This window comes from Muntiacus reevesi, chromosome 3, assembly GCF_963930625.1.
Source record: "Muntiacus reevesi chromosome 3, mMunRee1.1, whole genome shotgun sequence".
In the NCBI taxonomy this organism is placed as follows: domain Eukaryota; kingdom Metazoa; phylum Chordata; class Mammalia; order Artiodactyla; family Cervidae; genus Muntiacus; species Muntiacus reevesi.
In genome coordinates, this window is record NC_089251.1 from 37,328,170 (window position 1) to 37,353,364 (window position 25,195).

Below are 25,195 nucleotides of genomic sequence, written 5' to 3' on the forward strand. Positions count from 1 at the left end.
CTTCTTCAGGTTGACTCCTGAGTACTTTTGATGTGATCCAAGTAGGTCCAGTAGTCTTTGTTATTTTGGTAGTTGAAGATATTGCAGGTTTTCTAATCCTGCCCCAAACTTGAAATCAGACAATTCTCTAAGGAACCCTAGTTCCTTTCAGGGGAAACAGTAAATAAAGACTCTAAGCCTGGGTATCAGAGTGGCTGTGGTGGTGGGTGTGGAGCAGATGCTGGAAGTAGGGGTACCACTTACAGTGGGAGCTGCAGCCTGAGGGAGTGGGCGTGGCAACCGCTGAAACACAGCACTCTCTGTTCCCTCTTCTCCTGGGGCCTTGTTATTCCCCTCTGCCAGCTGCACTGGGTGAGCACCTTTGCTGCAGGAAAAGGAGAAAGAAAGCATTGAAGAAGACCACCAAAGGAGTAGTAGAAACCCTGTCTTTCATAACTCCTGGGACACAGAGTCTTCCAGCAGTGTTAGTGGTGGGAGCAGCAATAGCAACAGCATCAGTAACCTAGACAGGGCCAGTGGACTTGAAAGCAGCTTAAACCACCTCATCGCCAGTCCAGCCCAAAGCATCCCCAGCCTATGCTGAGCAGTCCATGCTGTGCCAAGGCCCTTACTTCCACATCAGCCAGACCCTGGAGGAGGCCCACTTTTATAGCCAACAGCACTGAGAATGGCTTCCCGTGTGATGTGCTGGCAGTTTCTTGCCTTCCGTGAAGGAACAGTTCTGTGCATGTTTGATATTTCAACTTATGGTGTTTTAAAAAGTTGCACAAAAAAATGCCTGTTGGTTTTTCAATGAGTATTTGAAATAACAGGTTAACAGACAGTTGTTTACTTGTGGTTTTGCTGCACTATTATGATTTCAGAAAGATTTTGAAGCAGTTTGTTATAGGATGCTTTTGAGTGTGGGTATCAGGGTAACCATAGGAGGAAATCTCATCTGCATGTTGAATCCATAGTTTGCCCAGTTCAGATTGGTTTCTATATAGACCTGTAAGTTAGAAATTCTACTTGATGTAAAAAAGGCCTTTAAAAAATGTGAGAGCTTCAGTTTTTAAAATTCAGTACACTAGAAAAGGGGGTGCTTCCCAGGTGGTGCTAGTGGTAAAGAACCCACCTGCCAGTGCAGATAGACGTAGAGACATGGGTTTGATCCCTGGTTGGGGAAGATCCCCTGGAGGAGGGCATGGCAATCCACTCTAGTATTCTTGCCTGGAGAATTCCATGGACAGAGGAGCCTGGTGGGCTACAGTCCTTGGGGTCGCAAAGAGTCAGACATGACTGAAGTGACTTAAGCACAGCACAGCAAACTAGATAGAAAAGAGTATCTAGTTTCTCAAAAAAAAAAAAAAAAATCTAAGTTTTTTCCCAGAATACAGAAAGCTTGATTTAGTTTTGCACTGCAATTAATTGGTATACTACCTCTTAGTATGCAGATGTTCTGTTGAAAGTACTCTTTCCTCTGCAGTAGGAGAATAATCAGATCCAAATTAAACTATGTAATAAGCACCCTCCCTGATAATTGTCTTCTCTCTGTATTGTATATTTGTATTTCCAGAGAGGTCTTTCAAACACTTGGATACCCAGATAACTTATTACCATTATTCCTCCAGAATTACCGTTATTCCTTCAGAGCCTACATCACACTGCTCAGTTCTGACAGTCGAGAAATACGTAATGAATTTTTGTCTTATAAATTTGTCCAACAGTAGCTTATGTGATCTCATTGTTAGTTCCACCTTGTAGTGTCAAGAATTAAGGCGTGGGCCTCCCTGGTAGTCCGGTGGTTGAGAACTCACCTTGCAGTGCGGGGATACAGGTTTGACCCCTAGTCTGGGAAGATCCCACGTGCTCCCGGGCAGCTAAGCCTGTGCGCCACAACGGCTGAGTGCATGTGCTCTAGGGCCCGCGCTCCACGGTAAGAGAAGCCGCTGCAAGGAGAACCCTGTGCACCGCACCCAGAAAGTAGCCCCCCTTTCGCTGCAACTACAGAAAAGCCTGAGCAACAGTGAAAACCCAGCTCAGCCAGAAAATTAAAAATAACAACAAAATCTAAAAATGAACTAAGGCATTGGTGAAGGCTGACAAAGTGTAAGCCATCTGAACTGATGTCTGAAATCACAAGTACTGTGAAATTATGGGAGAAGGATTCACTTTCTGCTTCAAGTAAGCCCCAGCAGGAACTAGAGGGCCACATTCTACCACTGAACCTGGAAAAATGGATGCAGCATAGAAACAGATGAGCAGAGGCATCTCTAGAAGAAAGTGCTTATTTAGAGACGGATTGTTCCCATGTCATTTAGTCATACTAGAGAGCCACCCAAGTTTGAATAACTTAAGGCATCTGTGAGTCTTCTTCCTTAGTGACAAACTGTCTGAATGAGGAGCCAGGATGGGTCGAGTCACCTGCTCAGGAGAGGGCTGCGGGGAAGCCTGCCATTGTATGTGGAGGAAAGTGCCATAGAATCTACCTGAGTCCTCCTGTCACTCACCCTCCTCTCTGCTGTGAGTCTGCACCACGTACACAGCAGATCTGATGAGTGCGGATAGCTCTAGAAGGGAACATTCCTCCTTGTGAAGATTTGAGAAGGATACGGGGGCGGAATGAGATTTTTTTCATGTGACAGAACTAAAGGTAGAAGATGAGGGTAAACTCCGTACCCCCTTTTCATGGTTGGTTTGTTCCCCTAAATGGGTAGGGTTGAAAGGTCGGTTACTTGAGGTAGAAATGTAGAGTTGTGAGGGAAAGGTTCACAGGCCTGTGCTTATGGAGTAGATGGTTTGTGCAAGAATTTTTTTTTTTTAACCAGCACCTTCCAAGTTCTAAAATCATCTGTTTGACAAAGATTTTAAATATCAATGGGTTTGATGTCAGGGAGTTTGGAAAGGATACTTTGCTAATATTTTATCTAACAAAAGAGCAAACAACTAAGTACTGTAAGAAGACAAGCTCTCTGAGCTCTCAGACACACGTGTACACAACACAATTCAGAAATACCCAGGAGGACCCCGGCAGGCTTAATGGATGGCAGCCTATTGAAACATGTATTACGAACATGGAAAACTCAAGAAAACACATTAAAATTTCCTACCCAGCTGAAGGAAATGAAGATGAAACCATCACTGAAACAAAACAATTTTTTTCCCCAAATAAGTGCAGTTTTATAAAGTGCTAGGCTAGCAATTAATTCTTTAAATTTTAAACTTTATTCTTGGAATTTTCTGTTAAACACAAGAAATAATCTCCATTCCCATCCTACTTATTTTCTGCAGTCTTGGAAGCCTGAGATACATTTCTGTTATGAGGCTTCTTGATAGTAAATGGGCACCTTTTAAAACTTCTGTTAGTTCAAGCTACTAACACTTATATATATTTTTTTCTTATATATTTGTGCTCCAAAAAAAAAAAAAGACTATAAACCAGGGAAGTGCTTATTGCACCTAGGCATTTTCAGTGGGCAGAGCGAAGAGCACCTGTGTGTGTGTGTCCATGTGTGCATGCATAATTTAAAGAGAAAATACAGATAATTTTACACTAATGCTTCCAATTCAAATTCAGGACTATACGGTTTTTATTTTACCTCATTGATTTATATGTTTCCTGTCAATAACACTTAAAACTTAGTTCTAAGTTTTAAGTTCTTAAAAACTTAGTTCTTAACACCAGCAACATACTTATATGATCTATGAAATGATACATGTACAACAGAATCATAATGCCAACACTGCCACAACAGTATATTTATTGTTTTTTGTTAATTTTTTTTGTACTTAAGGGATATCTCTCTAGGGATGTATAATCAAATTACTGTATTTTGGAGTCACTTGGACTAATCCTTCTGTACATGGTTGTGCGACTAGTTGGGTACTACATTCTGTTAATGTATTTTATTTTGAATTTTAGGGATTGATTTTCTTAAACAGCTTTTATGTAAAATATTTACATAGTTCTCTGAGGTCACACCTATAAAAAAGACATACTAAAATAAGTCTAGCTTCTATCTGATTTCCTCTTCCTTATTTCATCTCTTCCTATATATAAGCATTTAATAAAATTTTTAGTGTCAGTTCTTTCATGGTTTTTAAAAATAAGTGAATACATACATATGTATACATGTATAAATATACATATGTATGTGTGTATGTATATCCCTTTGAGGTAAGATTTTGTAATTTAATTCAGAAGCCACCTTTTTTAGGTTTTTCATACTTCACGTAATTATTGGATTGGATTAGAAAGCTAACTACTGAAATTTTTAACACTGACAATCTTTATAGAAGATTCCTGAAAATGTATATCTATGATTATATTTTGAGAATTTGGCTTTAACTTCAGGCTTTATATCAGCTATTTATGATTCTCTGTGTTCCAACATTAAAATTTTTTTAAAGTTTTTGTAGTATTATTTTGTGGTATCTTAATCGAGTGACATGTTTATTTTATCATTCAGTTCAAGCTCATTTAATATAAGACCAGAATATTAGATCTTTAAATATATTTTCATAGTTATCAAATGTTATCAAAATAAAATTTTGATAAATTGATATAAAATTGAATTGAGTAGTAATTTCTCTCCTGACTTACATGAACTTTGAATAATAAATCCACAGCAATAGTCTTTACATACTCTCTAAGTGGCTAAAAATAATATTGTCAACTCTTGATTTTACATTTTTAACATTTTTGAAAGTTAATCAAAAATATGAATGAAAATTATCCCACTATCATCTGTATTTGATCTCGGAATTTTCTGTAACCTCTCAGGTAAATAAACTATAGAACTGAACAACTATTTTTTTCTTGCTAATTTCTATAACTTTAGTTTTGAACTCATTTAGTGTAAACTGGATAAAGCCTTTCTCTTGAAACTTTGGATTGTTTTATGCATAAGAATGAATGAACAAAAGTGAGAATATAGTTAGTTCAACCCTTTCATTTTGCAAATGGAAGAAACTGGCCCAGGAACACGCTACTTTTGCGTGATGACATTGAACTGGTGTTTTAGCCACAACTGAAGTTGATGCCTCTAAACTCCAGTTTATTCTGTTAATCTGTTGTACACACGTCTAAGCACTGTGTGCTTTTACACATGGACTATGCTGCTGATCTACCTGAAGGTAATCTGATGATGAAAACTGGATAATACTTGATTACACTTGGAAGTACAGTGTGTTATAAATTTTTTGACTTGAGAAAAAAATCTATTAATAGTAATGGCAATTGATTGTGTTTATTAGACCTATAATTTTTTGGTCATCAGTGATTTTATCTCTTTTTAGAATTTATTGTTATTCACAATGGAATCATCACCAACTACAAGGACTTGAAAAAGTTTCTGGTAAGTAAAGTGACCTAAAAAGACTATCAGTCTTTGAGAATATTTCTGATGAGTTGTTGTTTAGGACATACAGTAAATCCTATCTGGATATGATTAAATAATTCCTATGACAGTTACAGGGTATGGTGGTTTATTGGACTTTTCTTTGTTGACAGTGGAACTTCTTTGTTTCTTATGTGAAAAATAATTATTTGGCTTTATTATAAATGACCCAAAAGCTTCAATAAAATTGGAATTTGGAAGGGTCTCTTTTGCATTGTGAGAGACTTTATTGGCAATTTTTAAAAGTTACTAGAGTGTCAGAAGACTTAAGACAGGTTGAATGAAAGCTCTGTGCCCTAAATGGCTGTGTACTACATAGTCATGATAATGATGATGACCTTCATTAGTGATTGAGCAGAGCTGTCCAGTTCAACTTTTCTGCAATGATGGAAACTTTCTATACATGTACTGTCCCAGAATGGTAGCCACTGTTCATGTGTGGCTGTGGAGCCAGGATGAATGCGGAACCAGATTTGAAATTTTATTTCACTGTAAATTTAAACAGCCACATATAGCTAATGGCCATTGGATTGAATAGTGAAATATCATTATTAAAGAATCATTATGTTCATAATGAAATTAATGTTTTGTGAATGTTATATATTTCATTATATTTTAATTATTTTAAAATTTATTTAATTCATATATGGTATATATAGATTTGTATAATTATAAGTATTATATTTGTTCACAGGGAGTACCTTACTACACATACATACACTTACATACACATAATTAGATGGTGACCTTAATTTTGAACAGTAGTTGTATGGTGGCCAAAAAAAGACTAGAAGTTGGCTAATGAGATTTTTGAGGGAAAAAATTATGTAGAAAAGATTTAGATACTAAGAATATTTCCTTAAATGTGTCCATTTTTTTTCCTTTCTAATTACAGGAAAGTAAAGGCTATGACTTTGAGTCTGAAACAGACACAGAGACAATTGCCAAGCTTGTTAAGTACATGTATGACAATCGGGAAAGTCAAGATACAAGTTTTACTACCTTGGTGGAGAGAGTCATCCAACAATTGGTATTAAACCACACTTTTAAAGATAGTTATTGCCAATGTTAATCACAATAAATAAACTCTTAAAATATAAGTAGGAACTAGCCAATTTTTAAAGTATTTTTTGCTTTTATTCCTCCATATATACAAAACTGTTCAATTTGAATAATTTTGAGACTGCTTTAATGATTTTACTTCTTTCACTATAGTTCAGTGTCATGGGAATGAAAAATAGTCTAAATATAAAGAGTTTGTCAAAAAATTGCATACTCATACACAAACCCATACATATCACACACAAGCATGTATATAGTACGTAAGTTGGGCATTCATCACTTTCTCACTTCCTGCTCATTCAAGTGTTCTTCCTAGTCAATAACTTAGCAAAAGGTAGCTTTGGTGAAATACACACTTATTATTCTGAGATAATGTGTGCATGTCTCTGAGCCACTACAGTCAATTAGTTTTTCCTTATGGGGACTTTTACTTGGCACTATACCTTTTCAGAAACATATTTCCCAGCCCAAGAGAAAAGTGGTATTTTTTTTTTTTTATTTCATCCCAATTGTCGTACTTTAAAGATATCAAAGATACAAGAAGGTCCAAATACATAGTGATTTCCACCCCATCCTTCTACCCCTTCTACCGCCACAACTCTAGCTTTCCCATTTGAAAGCTGTTTACTTCTCTGTAAAGGCCCAGCCCTTCCTCCCATCTCCACCCAAACCTTACGGTGTCTGCAGCAAAAGGAGTGAGGAAGACAGAGAAGGCAGAGGACTGTTCTTCCCTTTACTCCAGGCAGAGTGGTGTGCTCTCCCAGTGTGGTTTTGTTTCTGCTCATTGTATAACCCAGATTGTTCTGTTCCTTCCCTTTCCTACCTCACGTTCCTCCTTTATTCATTCTTGATTTCCGTAGACCCTGTCTCTGAGGAGTTTGGGTTGAGGGGGTGGTATGGTGTGCATGTTAATAATCATGATTGTGTGTGTATATGTCTCAATATCATGGATCGCAAAGAGTCAGACATGACTGAAGCGACTTAGCACAGCACACACAGCACATCAAGTTCAAAAAGAATGAAAGTTAGCAGTGATGTACACTACAACATTTTCCGCAAACTGATAAAATCCATGCAGTCACTAATGTCGAAAGGGGCAGGGGACTTCCAGGGGGTTTGTTTTGCTTGTTTTTCTTTTATAGACAAGGGCATGACGTTAAGATGTAAAGTTGGGAGAGGCAGTTTGGATGAAAACTTTGAAAGGGTCCCTGCAGGTACTCATTTCTCCATCAAGATGTGCATGTGTGTTTCTTAAAATTTTCACACATTACATCATTCAGCTTGGAGACCCTGCAAAAATGTAAGAAGCTGTATCACACTGGTAAGGGAAGCAAGTGTTCCCTCTCACTGGCAGCCATGGTGGACCCTGAGGCCGCCTGCAGCAGAGTCAGCCAAGCGACAAGACAATCTTACAGTGACACTTGTCCTTGAAGGGAAACAGGATTTTGACAGTATTATATGCTCATATTCAGGAATGAACAGTGAAAGAGGAACTATTAGCTACTTAAATAAGAGGTTGTGAAGTACGAGCTTTGGAAAAATCTGTTTTTCATGAAACAGAATGAAAGCCTAAACCCAGTGTTGCTTGCTTTGCCCCCTGAAATAACAGAGCTTGGTTGAGACAATCCCCTGGCAACAAAAAAGTCAAGGGAGGAAAAGTAAACAACTCAGGGATGAACTGTGGCTCCTTTAGAGCAATAAAGGACTGCCCTCCATTACCAAACACCACTTTTGCCAGGGCCTTTGCTACATGCGTTGTTCTTGCCCCAGTTCTGGCCCCTTATCATTTTGATAAGGACCTTGTCTTATTACCAACTTAGTACTTGAAATGATAATATTGTCTGTTTGCTGTTTCAAGACTGTGATATATTTTCCTAGTGGTTTGGTTTTCAAAATAAATAAGACTTAATTTTCTTCCAAAAAAAAAAAGTTAACAGTGATGTAAAATTGCTGGGCCAGAGAATGGGTTTTGAATACGGGAACTTAGTATCTTTTTTGACTCTGCCCTTCCTTTGCTAATGCATAGTATGGGACACATGAGAAGTGTTGGTAGCATGTACAAAGGTGACTTTTATAATGCTCTGTTTTGGAACTATTATCTGTTGATCCTATTTTAAGAGTGGACTTCTTTAAAAAGTGAATATTAGATACATCAAAGCTGGAATAAGTGTCTGCCTGAAATGTAGGCTAATTTATAAAGTAGTGCAAAAGAGCAGTGTGTGAACTGAAAATCTTTGTGCTGAAGCCAGTATATTTTAGGCATTTCTCATTTGACAGTTGATTATAATACATATTGCTAATGCACTTTTTTTTCCCTTCATAGGAAGGTGCTTTTGCACTTGTATTTAAAAGTGTCCATTTTCCTGGCCAAGCAGTTGGCACAAGGTATATATAGATTTAATAATGACTAATATTTATATGTATTTTGAAACTCTTAAATTATAAGCTTATTCTCTTTACACTATAAATGATCCTTCACTATAATGGCTCTGCCTTTTCTAGAGATATTTGTGAGAATCATCCCTTGGTATCCATGAGGGACTTGTTCTAAAAACCCTTGTGAATACCAAAGCCCATGGATGTTCAAGTTCCCTATATAAAATGGTGTGGCATTTGTGTATAACCTGTACACATATCCTGTACACTTAAAAGCATCTCTAGATTACTTAAAAACCTAATATGATGCAAATCTTATGTACATAATTGTAAATCCAATGTATATACTACCAGTGTGTAAAAATGTTGCCAGTGTGTTGCAAATTCAAGTTTTGCTTTTTTGGAACTTTCTAGAATTTTTTTTACCTGAATATTTTCAATCCACATTGGTTGAACCTGCAGATGTGGAGCCCATGCATATGGAGGTCGACTGTATTTTTTTTCCACGTGTCTTATCTGTTGTTTTACTATTCTTCCATGTGACAGAATCCCTTAACAAAGCAAAACCATCTGGCATTTGTAATTGGCCTTTTGTCCGCATTGGGCCCCATTGTTACTTTGTGAGTTTGGAGGTTAAGTATTCTATACAATACCCATAGTTTTTGGAACTAAATATTCTAGACAGAGTCCTAGATGATTGTACGATTATTGCTTTTGCTGGGATATTTCAAGCCTAAGCATTAAGTCCTTCTGAAAACAGTGGGAGGCCTAAGACTTGGTAAGAAAGAGCAGTCTTTAAAAAGTCAGAGGAACTAAGGATAAAGTGCTGAATATTCATATATTGTTCATATATCAAAAGAAAGTTTCCATTTGATGTTAAAAATGAGAAACTTTGTAATGCATCATCATAGAACAGGGGTCTGCAAACCTTTTCCATTACAATGCAGGCGTGCTCCGTTGCTTCAGTTGTGTCCAACTCTTTGTGACCCTGTGGACAGTAGCCTCCCAGGCGCCTCTGTCCATGGAATTCTCCAGGCAGGAATACTGGAGTAGGTTGCTGTTCCCTCATCCAGGAATCTTACCGACCCAGGGATGGAACCTGCTTCTCCTGCATCTCCTGCATTGCAGGCAGATTCTTTACCCACTGAACCACCTGGGTAGCCCTTTCTGTAACAAGCCAGATAGTAAATATTTTAGGCTTTCTCGGCCATGTCATGTCGCTTCTGTGGCAGCCTCTCAGTTTGCTGTTGTAGTGTGAAAGCAACCGTAGAAACAAGTAGAAGAATGGGCGTGGCCATGTTCCAAAAAAATAGACAAACCTGGCTGTGGGTCATAGTTTGCTGACTTTTGAATATTTTCTAAAAACTCATTCTTTTGTTATGTCTGAAGTCGACCTCAGAGGGAGAATTTAAGCATTATTTGAATAGCATTCCCTCATCTTATTTAAATATTGTATCATTACTGCATTATTTATAAAAATGGTTTAATTCTGTTTAATTTTGTACTAACAGACGAGGAAGCCCTCTGTTGATTGGTGTACGAAGTGAGCATAAACTGTCTACTGACCACATTCCAATTCTCTACAGAACAGGTAAAAACTATTCCTATATTATGGCATGGGGAAAATGTATAAATTGAGTGCAGTAGATATAAAGACTTGTTTTCCATAAATTGATTAAATGCCCATTTGATCAGATCCACTCATATATATAGTTCTGTCTAGACATGAAAAGGATTTGTTTTTGTGATTTCTCTGACGAGTAGAATTTTTTTCTGTTGTATATCCTTAGCTAGGACTCAGATTGGATCAAAATTCACACGGTGGGGATCACAGGGAGAAAGAGGTGGGAAATGCACTCTGCATGGATGGGGAGGAACCTTTATCCTCTTTTGTTCATTCTTTACTAATTCTTTGTTCTTGGAGTGAATGAATGTGCTGGGCCTCTAAAAATGTGCTTATTTTATGGGGATACATATTTTGACCTTATTTTTCTAATTTGCAGAGTATATTTTGTCTGTCTGCTTTTGCCATTTAGAAAACTGCTTTTAATAATTTGTTTCTTTAAGATCTCTGAGATTTGAGAAAATGGTTGAAATTGTAACTTTTTTCCCTTTGTTTTAAATTAAAATCATGTAAGATATATTATTATAAATAAGATGCTAAGATTAGGAAAATAGCATTGTGTGTTAGGCTATTATATAGATTGAACTCCATGGTAGTTATTTGGATAATTTAGCTGAAATATGTTTAAATGGATTTTGTTTTATGCATGACATTTTACTTTCAGTTTTACATTTGATATCTTGATTGGGTTTGTTTGAATTTGGAATTTTTAAAAAATTTATGTTTGAAATTTATCTTTTCAGCTATACAAACTGGATCATTTTATTGATATAATTAGCAAAACATGATGTGTGCTTTTAGTTTACCTTTTTACTAAACATTTTCCAGGTAAAAGACACAGGGAGTGGTAAATTCAGGAGATTGAAACCCACATTATTGATGCAAAATTCTTGGCTTTTTAAAAAAGATTTAGCAAAGTACTCTAAGCCTATTCATCCTTAGATAGTGGCTGCTTTCACTATTTTATATAGAGCAGACAGTTATTTCCTTAAATAACCTTCAAATCCTGAGGTGTTAGAATTTATTTTCCTCTTCCTCTCCAACTCTTTTTAGAAGTAAAGCTAGTCTACCAGTATAAATTTTGGATCCAGAGTTCCAGGTTTCTTTTAATGATTCTGCTTGTGTATATTTATTACTTACGTGTTAACCTTGTAAATTGTCTTAGGCTACTTTTAGAAGCAATAGAAAAATATTGGCTAAGGTCTTAATAGGCTGGAAGAAAACTTTATAATGAGACAGATCTTTTTGAGATCAGGGGTTGTGTTATAGTAATCCTGACTTTTCTAGCTCTTAGTAGTTAAAAAATTTTTGAAGTACAGCCTCTTCTTGAAGAGGCTATGTACAGGGGAAAACATGGGAGTGGCTTTCAGGCATTGCTTTTTCTCCAGGTGTAACCACTGACCAAATAAAGTAGGATGATAATAATTGTTTTCCACTTAAATCAGATGAAGTAATCAATAGATGGAAGACATTTTACAGATTGTAACAGTCATATAGATGTATGTAAGCAATGTTCATTTAAATAGGCAGTGATACCTTTACTTCCTCTATATATTGTAATTAAGTATACCTTGTTACTTGAAGAATGAAATAACCAGTATTGGAAGAAAGAATATGATGAAACTCAACCCCGGTAGGACATTTTATAAGCAAAGCCAGTTGTTTTTATGTAAAAAAATGTAGGTGCTAGCCTATCCTTTCGCCCATTTTTTAATTTACTTTTTCACATACAGTAAAGTTCATTCTTTCTGATGTACAATTTCATGAGTTCTGTCAAACATAGTCAGTTGTATAACCACCTCCACAGTTGAGATAAAGAGCAATTCATCCCCTATAAAGTTCCTTCAGCTGACTGACTGTAGTCAATCCTTGCCCCTATATCCAGCCTCTGGCAAACACTGACCTGCTTTATCTCTCTGTAGTGTTGTCTTCTCTGGGATGTCTTATACTTATTTTTTAAAAGCATGATGTCATTTCTACTGTTGGGTATGGATGGGAAGAGCTGTTTTGTTTTCATGCCTAAACCACATCGAATAATCAAATAATAATAAAAATAATAAATAATCAAATAATAATAAAAAAAAGTGGAGAACTTTGGATATATGTTACTAAGAATAGTTACTAGCAAGTTTTTGTACACATTGATTTTAGAGGATGGACACAGTAGGAGTTCTTACAAGTGTATTTATAGTATTCTTGGGCCATTGTGTCCATTGGTTGTAAGGTCTCCTGTGTCCTGATCTTGGAGAAAGGTGCTTTTTTGTCTCTGAGAATTTATATATATAGTCTTAAGTTAATACTGTTGTATTTGGCTACTTGGTCAAACTTCATTATACCTTCCAGTTTTGACTTTAGTCAAAGAGGAAAAAGAAATTCTTCATCAGTAGCTTAACAAGTTAAGTAGAGATGCCAGAATTCTAAAGTGCTAGAGTTAAAAGATGTTACCATTACAAAAGGACTAAACTTTATCCTGACTTAAAAGAAATGTAAGAAAATCCAGTTTTAAGAAAGGAGAAGTTCTGGGTTTACAGTTCCAGTCCTTAGCAGTAGCTACCTTGTATGGTATACCATAGTTAGAGAATATCAGTGTTTTGTTTTTAAATCAGAATTAGTATAGCCTGAACTTTGATTTGTTACTTACCTTTAAAATCTAGAGAAGTTTTATTTGGAGGTAATAAAAATATGCCACTAGCCTTCATTTTATTTTTCATTGCATAATTTTCATATTTTTAATGTAATTTTAATGTTTAAGTGCACAAATTTATATGTCTTAATTCCATTAAGTTTTGTTTAAAGTTAAAATTAGGCTATACATACATTAAAAAAGTTAGTGACATCATTTGTGTTTTTCTTGGAAAATAAATATTACATTAAAAAATGCATAACATAGCACTGTATATGCCACGCTGTCTGATAGTTGCTCTTTCACTCTACGCCCTTTGTTCTTGTTGGCTTATTGCATGAAAATAGGGTGATCTACCTGGCATTGAAAAGTTGCTGGAATTATTTTGCATTGCTATGGTTTTTTTGTTGATTTTGTAGAAAGTTGTGTATATTTATAAATCAGCCATGGTTTTCTACGTGTTGGCTGATTCCTTTAACTCTATGCTCTAGGCAAAGATAAGAAAGGAAGCTGCAATCTCTCCCGTGTGGACAGCACAACTTGCCTTTTCCCTGTTGAAGAAAAAGCAGTGGAATATTACTTTGCTTCTGATGCAAGGTGAGCATCATTGGTTGATACAGAGAGAATTTTTAGTAAAGCTTCTTATGCTGCAGGAAACCAAAAAGTCATTTTATATAAATCTAGTCATGCTGTATAGGAGAACTTTGTTAATTAAGGTTGTGAAGGTGACCATTCTGGGGTCCTAGAATGTCTTCTCTCTCAATTCAGAATATCTACATCCATCTACAAAGAAGAAATAATGGTCCTTGAGACTTGTTCTGATATATTTACTTTGAGTTCATGTATTTTTTTGTCTCTTCTTTTAGAGCCATAACCCAGGTTTTATAGGGAGGAGAGATTTTATTTATTTATTTTTACCTTTTTTTTTTAAACTTTTTATTTTGTATTGTGGTATAGTCGATTAGCAATTTTGTGATAGTTTCAGGTGAATAGTGAAGGAACTCAGTCACATATGTATTCATCCTCTCCCAAACTTCCCTGGGAGGAGAGATTTTTAGATTGGAGAGTAGAATGGCTTAGCATCATACCAATGATAGTATAATTGCTTACCTAGATTGTAGTTTTAATCCAGTGTGGACACATCTTTTTGATTGAGAAATAACTGGCAGCAAAATCACTTATATAGGATATAGTAACTAGACTGAGACATTTTGAGAGAAAATGCAGTAGGATGCTTGGAGGCATTTATAAATGAAATTTAAATAGTAATGAGGGTAAAATGGAATCACCCAAATTGCCAGCAGGTGTTTGAGTCATTCATTTTGTCTGAAAGTAAGGGGATCTAAAAATGAATATTCATGTAGGTTAGGACTGCAAGGGGTATATTATCTCAGTGGGAAAGCGAGCTTCACTATTTTCTGAATTTTACAGGTGTGTAGGTTATACAGTCAGTGCTGAGATATGTCCTTGCTGTCACTAAGTAGACTTGTTACAGAGTTGACAGTTTTGGCTTAGGTAAGCTGGAAGTTATGAAAGCATTTCAACAGTTTTTCTTTCACTCATACATTCATATTGAATACTCCAGCAAAGTCATGTACTGGGCTCAGGAGACAACTGTGAGTAAAAATAAAAATATTACTTGTCCTTAAGGATCTCTTCCTTAATGGGGGGAGACAGATTTTAGTCAATAGTCACCAAGTATAGAATTCCAGTTATGATAAGAGCTACAGAATGCGTGTGATAGAGTGATTTAACTTACCTACTGGTACATTTCTTTAAGAGAATGATGTTTGAATTGAGACTTAAGGAGATACTAGGAGTTAACCTGGTGAAGAGATGGAGGGGGAAAACATTCATTCTCTGCAGTTGGATCAGCCTGTGAGATCTAGAATGGGTGTGAGTGTGGCTGGAGTAGAGAGAGGAAGTTTGGTGGGAGATGAGGCCAGACAAAGGGGTAGGGGTCGTGGTAAAGGCATTTCGCTATTTTCCTAAGAACTAAAGGGAAGGTGTCAGCTGGTTTGTTGGGTAAGGGAGAAACCTTGATTGGAATTGACCTTTGATACACGTTTTGGCAGAAATGGAGAGTGGACGGAGGGAGGTTAGAGGGAACAGGGTTGGAAGTTAGGAGATTGCTGCGGTAGTCCTGTGAAGGCTGGTGGTAGCTTGAACTGGTTTGTGGTGGTGGACACAGAGAGAAACTCTGGGAAATATTTAGGAGTTAAAATTGGAGGACTTGGTGATGGGTAGGATGAGAAAGAAATAACCATGCCTTCTGATCTGATCTCATCAAATTTGGCTTTGGTTGTTACACCGAGGTTTTGTTTTTCATTGTCTGCATTGACCACCCCCTCCTTCATTTCTCTGTAAGGAATAGCATTGATAACCAGAAATTTATCAGAGATATGGCCAGATGCTACTTTGTATTTAAACTTGGTCCTTTTGTTCTGATGATAGTTATATTTATAATAATCATCCTAGATTATTGATTGTTCTGTCTCTTGGAACATTTTGTAGTGCTGTCATCGAACACACCAATCGTGTCATCTTTCTTGAGGATGATGATGTTGCCGCAGTGGTAGATGGCCGTCTTTCTATTCATCGAATTAAACGGACTGCGGGAGATCACCCTGGACGAGCTGTGCAGACCCTCCAGATGGAGCTCCAGCAGATCATGAAGGGTGAACGTTTTTGTCCTGTTATAGCTCAGTGTCCTCGATGGAAAGGATACATCCTCCTTTCTGTCCTGGTGTAGGAATCTGATAACGAACAGTTCACACCAGAAAGGGGGATGATTCTTTGGAGAAGGTATCTGCTGGTTTGACCATATTCTGCTACCAACTAATTCATGGTTTGTTGTTTCTCACATTAAAAAAGAAATCAATCATTTAAATAGTACGGGGAAGCCTGGCTTGCTGCAGTCCATGGGGTCACAAAGATCAGACACGACTGAGTGACTGAACTGACATTTTTAAGATGCTTCATAAACATAGTTTGTGTGCTCTTCTTTATTCCTCTCTTCTCTTTGTGCTTCAGTTTTCTCATATATGAAGTGGAGATCATAGGACTTAACCTCATTAAGGTTGTTTTGGGGATTAGCTCTGACAACAGTGCCTGACATGCATAGTGAGCTCTACATAATGTTTGTTACTATTAACTATTGTGATTATGGTGATAGTGGTTTTTATAGCCCTTTCTGATGGAATTGTAGTGAAAAACAAGCTTAAGTTTATTGCATAATGGCCATATATATCAAGTCTTTACTATATTAACCCACACTGTCACACTATCACACTATGAAGTAGCTGCTAGAATAGATTTAACTGGTTAAGGAGTTTCCCAGAGCCTCTTAAATAATAACGATAGAACCATTATTTGAATCTAGACCTGACTCTAAACCATAAGCTTGTCCCACTCCCCTGTTTTGCTATAATTACATATTTTAGGTATAAAGTTAATAAAAGCATTTTTTCTCCTTACTTGCTTATTTTTCTTCCCATAGGGTAAAGTGTCATAGATGAATATTATTCTCTACTGCATGACCTTTTGTTTAATTTCATTTACTAAGGCTATATTGAAGGAGATAGACTTTTAGTTGAATACAAACTTCCTATCCTTTGGCTTGTTAATTTTTGTTTTAATGATACAATTTATTTTACTTTAGGCAACTTCAGTTCCTTTATGCAGAAGGAAATTTTTGAACAGCCAGAATCAGTTGTGAACACAATGAGAGGAAGAGTCAACTTTGATGACTATACTGGTAATTACATATGACCTATGTTACTATTTCAAAGTCTCATGGGGGTTGACATTGACAGCCTTATTAGAGTTCATTGTCCTTTATAGCCATATAGAATAACTATGGTTGCCAGCTATCAATGGAGCCCAGTCCTCTTTTACAAGTCCTTCAGTGTGTGATTCCACTGATATGTGGTATATTTAAGTTATCCTTAGGGGCTGAGGAGAGGAGGGAATGGGGATTTAGTGTTTGGTGGATGTATAGCTAAGTTAGATTTGTAGAGACAGAAGGTAGACTAGTGGTTAGCAGGGGCTGAGGAGCAGAGAGAATGGGATTTAGTGTTTAATGGATCCTGAACTTCAGTTTGGAATGATGAAAAAGTTCTGAGATGGGTGGTGGTGATGATTGTACAACAATGTGAAGGTGCTTAATGCCATTAAATTACACACTTACAGATAATTAAAATAGTAAATTTTATGTCATGTATTTTACCACAGTAAAAATAAGGGAATAATAAATAGTAATTGCCAGGAGCTGAAGGGATGGGGGTGGGGAATGGTGAGTGACTACTAATGGATATAGGTTTTTTGGAGGTGATGGAAATATAAAATTAGAGGTGATGGCTGTATAACTCTGAAATACGAAACACCACTAATCATACACTCTGAAAAGGTGAATTTATGGTAAGTGGTAGCATACCTAAAATGGTTATGAAAAATATATAAGATGGCTAGAGAGTCACATTTGAAAATTGTTGTCAGTTATGGGAGTATTTGGGTTTCCCTAGTGGCTTAGACAGTAAAGAATCTGCCTGCAATACTGGAAACCTAGGTTTGATCCCTGGGTCAGGAAGATCCCCTGGAGAAAGGAATGGCTACCCACTTCAGTTTTCTCGTCTGGAGAATTCCATGGCTACAGACGTTGGAGGGTTGCAAAGAGTTGAACACGATTGAGCGACTGGCAGTTTCACTTTCATGGGAACATTAGGATGATCTTCCTGGGGCAGGGAAGAGTCCTTCGGTGTATCGTTAGAAACATTTAACCTGTTTTCAGTTCAGAGATTTTTTATTTAGCACTTGCTATTACCAGGGACTGTTCTGAACAGTGAATTCTCAGAAGAATGAGATGTGGTCCCCTTATTGGGAAGCTTACTTGTATCTGTTCAGCCTAGGTTTTTTCTCTCAGTTTATAAATGAGTGAGATGTGAACTTCCCAGAGGCTTTCAAGTGTTTGTCTAATGCCTTTTGTGGCACTTTGCCTTCCTGTGTGTGTAAGGTGGGATGACAGTGCAGCTCTGGTCCTATTTCTGAAAATTCTCTCTAGACCTTGTGTCACAGGATTTTCTGCACTTGGTAAGATGAGTTTGAGAGTGACTTTCTGTGGTCATAGAAAATCAGATTTTCAGAACATTCCTTGTGACCAGTTTCATAAGCTTTGGGCTAAACGTCTCAGTGTTAGGAATCAGTTTTTGAGAGATTATGTCTAGTACACAGAAATCTTTTCCTGTATTTGTGATTTAAATATTAAGTGCCTTCTCCTTTTTGTGATGTCCTGCTAATTGATGGAGAATGATTTCTCTGAAGAAGTGTGGTTTTTGTATACTTTATTGTCTGAGACACATCATACTCTTTCTCAGCTAGAGAGATTTGTTGATGGCTGAGTTATAAGTGACATCTGTGGGAGGAGCACCATGCTGAATGCATCAGGAGCTGTAGGAAAGTTCTCTCTGCTGTGGTCTCCTCCTCTAGGTCCTTAGAAGGGGGAGGATTTGCATAATTTTACTTAACTATTTGAAGAAAGGTAAAATATGATAAATGACATTAGACCCACAGTTTAGTGTTGAAATGTTTAAAGTTGAGTTGAGAGAGAATGAATCTGTGTGGACAGGGGGCCAGGCCAGGTTCCATGATGTAGGCAGATATAGTTGTAAAGGGTTTGGAAGATTGTAATAGGTGAGAGGGAGTTGGGAGCTTTGCAGCCGGGTAGAATGCATTAGCTAAGGGGAGATAGTGGAAAACCATTAGACATTTATTTGTGAGATAATGTGTAGTCCAATTTGTCTGCCATGTCTTGTACATGAAGAGGGGTAGAGAGCAGTAAGTCAAGGCAGGAAGGTGAGAGGATCTGTCAAGGAGGGCTTTGAATGCCTTCTATTGTGTATGAAGAATGCCTCCCTTTGTAGAAATTACAGAGCTGTTAGGAAAATTAGGAGAGGCTTGGGAACCAGGAGTGATCCTAGCTTCACTGAAGTGACCGACTACCAGTCTCCAGTGTGCACTGGAGGAATGAGAGGCTGAGATGCAGCCACCAGTTGGAGTGTTGTCCCATCTGGGGTAAAGCGATGGGGAAGGGGAGGCAAGTGGAGGCTAGGAGAGAAACAGGAGCATTGCAAACCAGAACCTGCATCTGCTTGTGTGGGGCGAGGGAGTTGTGGAAGGTGGTGGAACTGAAAGAACTGGGAGAGTAGCAGTAAGTAAATACTCTTAATAGCATGGAAGGGAAGTAAGAATTCGGAAAAAGCATTGTTTTATAAGGGAAGAGAACAAGATAAACTTTGAGAAGTCATGATTTTAAAAAGCACTTTTATCTATGGTATGTGTTCCTCATAAAAGTTCTATAATATAAACAGGATGACTGTTAACCTTTTTCGTTGTAAAGATAAGGAAGTTGAGGCCCTGTCAGTTTGAAGTCTTGCCAGAGGTCACACGGCCAGTCACTTATGGAGTCAGTCGGTTCCCACTCCTCCTGCCCATCCTCCAGGCGCTCCTGCCGCAGTCATGGTCTCCCTTACCAGGAGTAGGAGTCTCTCCAGAGCATCCATTCAGACCATGGGCGACACCTTCCAGAACTCTCCCAGACACCCCTCAACCAGCAGGGAATGGCAATCCCACTCCAGATTTCTTGTCTAGAAAACCTCATGGACAGGGGAAACTGGTGGGCTGTAGTCCATGGAGTTGCATGGAGTTGGACATGACTGATTTACTAACACAGACAATTTTAAGGAAACATTTAATGACCAGCTAACCTCATGGTCCAACCTTGCTGTCCATCATCTGAAATACAGGTCTCTCCAATAGTCTGTCTGCTTAAACTTAGTCATCTCCAGACTGATTTGCTTTTGCGTGACCCCCTACCTAGATTCTTAAGGTTGTTTACTCTCCCCTCCACCCCCAAATCTTTTCGGTGCATGCTGAAGTCTGTGGAAAAATGCCAGAAAGAAAACTATACATAAAGGAATAGCAAGGCCAGTCTGGCTGGAGTGGCCTCGGTGAGAGGGCAAATGCCAGGAGATTAGGTCAAAGTGAAGCAAGAAACAGGGTGTCTGCCTCCTGAAAGCCATAATAAGAAATTTGGACTTTATTCCAAAGTTATTTGGGAAGCCATTGAGGCTTTTATTATTGTTTTGTATTCTGTTTTACCCATTTCTTAAAATAGAGAAATACAGTATGCCCTCTCAGTATTGAAATTTAAAAGGAAGAATATAAAGTTATTCAAAAGTATACAAAAGCCTGTATCTTGCTTCCATTTTATAACTAGTTAAGGTAGAAAAAAGAGTGGAGGGGACAAAGAGCCGGGGCAGAGTAGACAGACTGATGGTGGGTTAGACGGAGAAGGAGTCTGCTCGTGGGCGTGCTCATCACTCTCACAGTCAGATGCTGAATTCTCTGGTAGCCACACAGGGCCTTGGACAGTGTGTTCACTTGGTAGGTGCTCAGAATATTAGTTGAATGATTGAATAAATTCTGGATGAAAGTTTCTCACAGGTAGAAAACTAGCCATGTAGCCTTGTGTAAAAGAATCCATAGACAAGGCACCCTTAGAAGGACACATACGTGGCTATAGAGACAGACTCATTGGAGGGTTTTGAGATCAGATTTGTTTTTAAAGAATCCCTCTAAAAAATCATTCTGGCTGTGTGTGGAGAAAGGCTTTAGGAGGTGGAGAAGAGGTTGGAAAATGTGGTTCAGGGTAGAGATGTTGGACTCGGGTGATGACATTAGAGGGGCACTTTGAAAGTAGGGCTCTCAGGACTTGCTTGTGCAGTGGTTGTGGAGCAACCAAGGATGACCCCGATGTTAGGTGAGTGGTTGGCATTTACTGAGATGGGAAAGACTGCAAGGAGCATGGTATACATTGTGTTCAGAGCACTGTTCTGGGCATGTAGTAGAATTGGACGTAACTAAGACAATTGTTTTTCCAGGCAGACTTACTGAGAGATAATCAGGTATAATAAAACTTGACTGTTCTTAATGTATAATTCAGTGAGTTTTTGCAACTTCTTACAACATGGTCATAATCCTAAACAACCTGTACAACAGTCAAGAGTTAGCACAGATCCTTCTTAAAAATTCCCCCATGACTCATTTAGTTAGACCTTTCCACATCTCCAGGCACCAACATCTGCTGATCTATTGTCTGTGTTCCTACCGTTTTGCCTTTAAGAGAACTTTTAATCTGAAGAGAGGAATGTAAAAATGACCAATCAGGGTAGGTTGTGGTTAATACTGTAGCTGTGTAGGCATGTTTGTGGAGTGAGGAAGGTTAATCACACATTTGGGGTGACCAGTTACGTTCTGACTTATTTACTTTCAAAACTAGAGAGAACTGTGTTTCCTAAGAGGAATATGAATGCTTTAAAACAGCAGTGTTGTTTTCCCAGAGAGGCAGTGAACCCTCCTGAAAAGTGATTATCTGTTTCATATGGTTCTTTCCTAAATAAACATATCCACAAAACTTTCTTTTCAGTGAATTTGGGCGGTTTGAAGGATCACATTAAAGAGATCCAGAGGTGTCGGCGTTTGATTCTTATTGCTTGTGGAACAAGTTACCATGCTGGTGTAGCAGTAAGTGGCTTCTTAAAATTTTAGTTCTATTATTTTGGTTATTAGAAAATATCTGCAGACAAATAGTACCTTCAGTAACATAGCATGTTATTGAAGTAAAAAAAAAAGTAAAACTTTTTTGTTGTTGTTATTGTTAAAACATCATGTTTTCAGGTTTTGATGACAAAAATCAAGAAGTTTGAGGAAAGGAATTTTAATAGCTACTTGGAATTACTTATCAGTGGATCATCTGCTTTAGGAAGGTCCTTAGATATACAGGTGGACCGCCTGCAGCTGATTTAACAAAAGGCAGAGAGTGGCACGTTCTTGTTCCCTCCTGGCCTTGTGGGTCACACCGCAGGCCTGCTTCTGTTAGAGCAGCTCCTGGGTTCTGTGTGTCGTTGTTCACTTACCTCAGACAGGGCAATGGGGCAAGTGAACCTCAACAGGATTTTACCTGATAAGCACATTTCTGCAGAGAAACAACGTCTTCTTTTTTGATAGACTTGGCTGTTGATTTTGGAAGCTGAAATTCTGTATCAAAGATGTGTGTTGGCTGTCACTATGGAGGTATAGGAATTTAACAGTCTTTTAGTCCAATAAATCAGATCCACATGTAGTTACCCTGTAAAGAGACAGGTTATGTGCTGTTGATATCAATTTCTGTAAGTACAGAAAACCCTTACACACTCAGTTCCTGCTTTAGGATTGATTTCCAAAGTTCATGACAGTAATTTTTTTATTTGCTGGGGCATAAATATCACTTATCTACACTTGTGGGAACCATTCATTTGATGAGTGAGTAAAACCCAACCCTTGCATCTCAGTAGGCTTTGTTCTTCTCTAAAGCACCCTCTCCTCCCTCCTTCCCCACTTCCCCCAAATTACATGGTCCTAAAAAGGAAAATCTGTGCAGTTTTGAAGGGAACAGTTGTAAGAAAGTAATTGTTTTGAGCATTAGAAATAAAAAGAATGAACTAAAGACATTAGTGTAAATTAAGGGATTGGTTAATTTAGTGGTGGCTTAGATCTGTTATTGAATGAACCCTCTATTCAGAAATTAAAAATTGATTAAATGTTTCATCTAATGCTAAGCCTGTATTGTGGGGCATAAATTATATATATGCTGTGTTAGAATTCTCTAATTTGAAAAGATGTAAGGGTCTTCTTTTGTTGGGTTTTTTGGAGACTACAGTATTAACAAATATTAAAAATCTCGTGTGGTGGTACTTCCCTGGCAGTTCAGTGGTTATAACTCTGGGCTTCCACTGCAGGGGGCACAGGTTTGATACCTGGTCAGAGCACAAAGGTCCGCGTGCTGTGCCACTGCAGGCCCCCACCCCCCCGCAAAAAAGTAACTCCAGTGTGGTTTAGGATACAAAAGTGTCATTGAATTAATCCTATCTAGTTATCTGCCCCCTACTCTACCCTCCATACTGCAGAGTTTGAAAATAGTGAGCTTTCTTAAATAAGATTTCTAAAGTGTATTGACTTTTTTTGAGAAAAAGCATTCTTAATGAATACATAGTATTTTGAGGTGTTTAATTTTTCATTTGGTGTTTCTGCATCTGTTGTGTCATTTGAAATCTCTTACTGATCTGCTATTATATGAATTGTCATTTAAAACTTAGGAATTGGGAAGGTAGAGTTAATATGGAAGCTAACTCAGAACAGTGCTTTTTCCACTACTCAAAACATTTTATATGTGTGGGTGTATTTGCTTATAAGAATACATGCATTTATTATTGTCTAAAGAGACTTGTGCTGAAATGTTAACAGTGCTTATCTCCTGGGTGGTGGGATTTTTTTTTTTAATGCTTTAATCTGTGTTTATATTTTCTAACATTGCTTACATTTTGATAATCAGAGAAAGTAAAAGCTATACAGTGAGTCTAAAGTATTCCAGTGAAAGAGTATTTGAAGTACAGTTGTCTGACCAAAGCATGTTTTTTCTCTGCAGACACGTCAAGTTCTGGAAGAGCTGACTGAGTTGCCTGTTATGGTGGAGCTTGCCAGTGACTTCCTAGATAGAAACACCCCAGTTTTTCGAGATGATGTTTGCTTTTTCATTAGTCAGTCAGGTATGCTAATTTTAAAGACTTGAAAGTCATTCTTTCTAACAATTACAGCATATATCAGCAAAACTGATATTTAAAGATAAACTAGTATTTGCTGGTAACATGACAAATATAGATTTATTTTGATATTATGGAATTCTTAATGAGTTGATAAAGGCAACACATTTTACACTCAAAAGAACTGAAGTTTTAAAGACAAAGAAGAAAAGGAGATCCTAAGAAGTAGGATCCTGTTGTTAAAAGCTTTATAATTTTATCCTTTTAAGTACATGTTTTAAATTTTATATAAAACAAATGAGGGGGCAGTCAGGGTAGGGATAAATTGGGAATTTGGGATTAACAGATATATACTACTATATATAAATAAGATAAACAAGCACAGGGAGCTATATTCAATATCTTGTAATAACCCGTAATGAACAAGAATCTGAAAAACATATATATAACTGAATCACTTTGGTGTATGCCTGAAACATTGTAAATCAAATATACTTTAATTAAAAAATAATAAAGCAAATGATATTATTGAAAGAGTTGTCAGTTTTCTGTTTATGCATCTGTGGAAGAGCAAATGTTCACTGCTCTGTCTGCTACTATTGTCCAGGAGAGACAGCAGATACCTTGATGGGACTTCGGTACTGTAAGGAGAGAGGAGCTTTAACTGTGGGGATCACAAACACAGTCGGCAGTTCCATTTCGAGAGAGACAGACTGTGGAGTTCATATCAATGCTGGGCCTGAGATTGGTGTGGCCAGCACAAAAGTAAGTTCTTGACTTAACTCTCATGTGATAATTTAATCATAGTGTTGATGAAATAGACTAATCTGTATCTTCTATTTCATTTCTTAGCACTTGTACAGTTCATATAGTTAACTAGTCGTTGCAATTATCCTAAGACTTAAGGGTCAAAAATAGGTAAAAACACTTGTCATCTCCCTTCCTCACGCTCATCTTAAGAGCTTAAAAGGGATAAAGGTATATAATGTAAGTTCATTTTGCCTGAGTCTTTACTGACTCTCTCCATTCAACATTTATATTCCTCCTGCCCTGGAGGGGTAGGATGTGTGGTAAGTATAACAGCCTCTTCTTTGAGAATAGTAGGGAATTAGAAAAATAACAGAAATACCCAGTTTAATTCTAATAATTTTTGACATCTTTATTTATGTATTTATACTGTCCTAATAAATGTGCCAAAATATGGACACTACTTTTGAAGGTTTGTAAAGAGAAATACACTTTCGGTATAAAACTTGGTAATATTAAAAAAAGGAGTGTTATATGACACTATCTGTTTTTTCTTTAAATATACCATACATTTGTGGAGATTTAAAAGCATCTTTATTTTTGTTAAGGCCTAGTGAGACTACTTTGCTCTTTGAAATTAGGATGTGCATAATTCCTATTATAGGAAATCTTATGAAGCTGTATAAATGCAGAAAATGTTCTTCACACATGTATTATTCTTTGTGATTTCAAAATTTCAGTTTCTTGTCTT

The 25,195-nt window shown here is 37.4% G+C and overlaps 1 protein-coding gene across 1 annotated transcript in view; it reads left to right on the forward strand.

Annotated features, from left to right (window-relative positions):
- GFPT1 (glutamine--fructose-6-phosphate transaminase 1) overlaps positions 1-25,195 on the forward strand; it is a 59,702-nt gene that overhangs the window by 18,798 nt on the left and 15,709 nt on the right. Inside the window, exons 5-14 of the mRNA XM_065929029.1 lie at positions 5,278-5,336; positions 6,274-6,408; positions 8,764-8,825; positions 10,328-10,407; positions 13,555-13,660; positions 15,578-15,741; positions 16,725-16,820; positions 21,546-21,643; positions 23,583-23,703; positions 24,305-24,462. Coding sequence (XP_065785101.1) covers positions 5,278-5,336; positions 6,274-6,408; positions 8,764-8,825; positions 10,328-10,407; positions 13,555-13,660; positions 15,578-15,741; positions 16,725-16,820; positions 21,546-21,643; positions 23,583-23,703; positions 24,305-24,462 — 1,079 coding nt within the window. The remainder of the gene's footprint in view (positions 1-5,277; positions 5,337-6,273; positions 6,409-8,763; positions 8,826-10,327; positions 10,408-13,554; positions 13,661-15,577; positions 15,742-16,724; positions 16,821-21,545; positions 21,644-23,582; positions 23,704-24,304; positions 24,463-25,195) is intronic.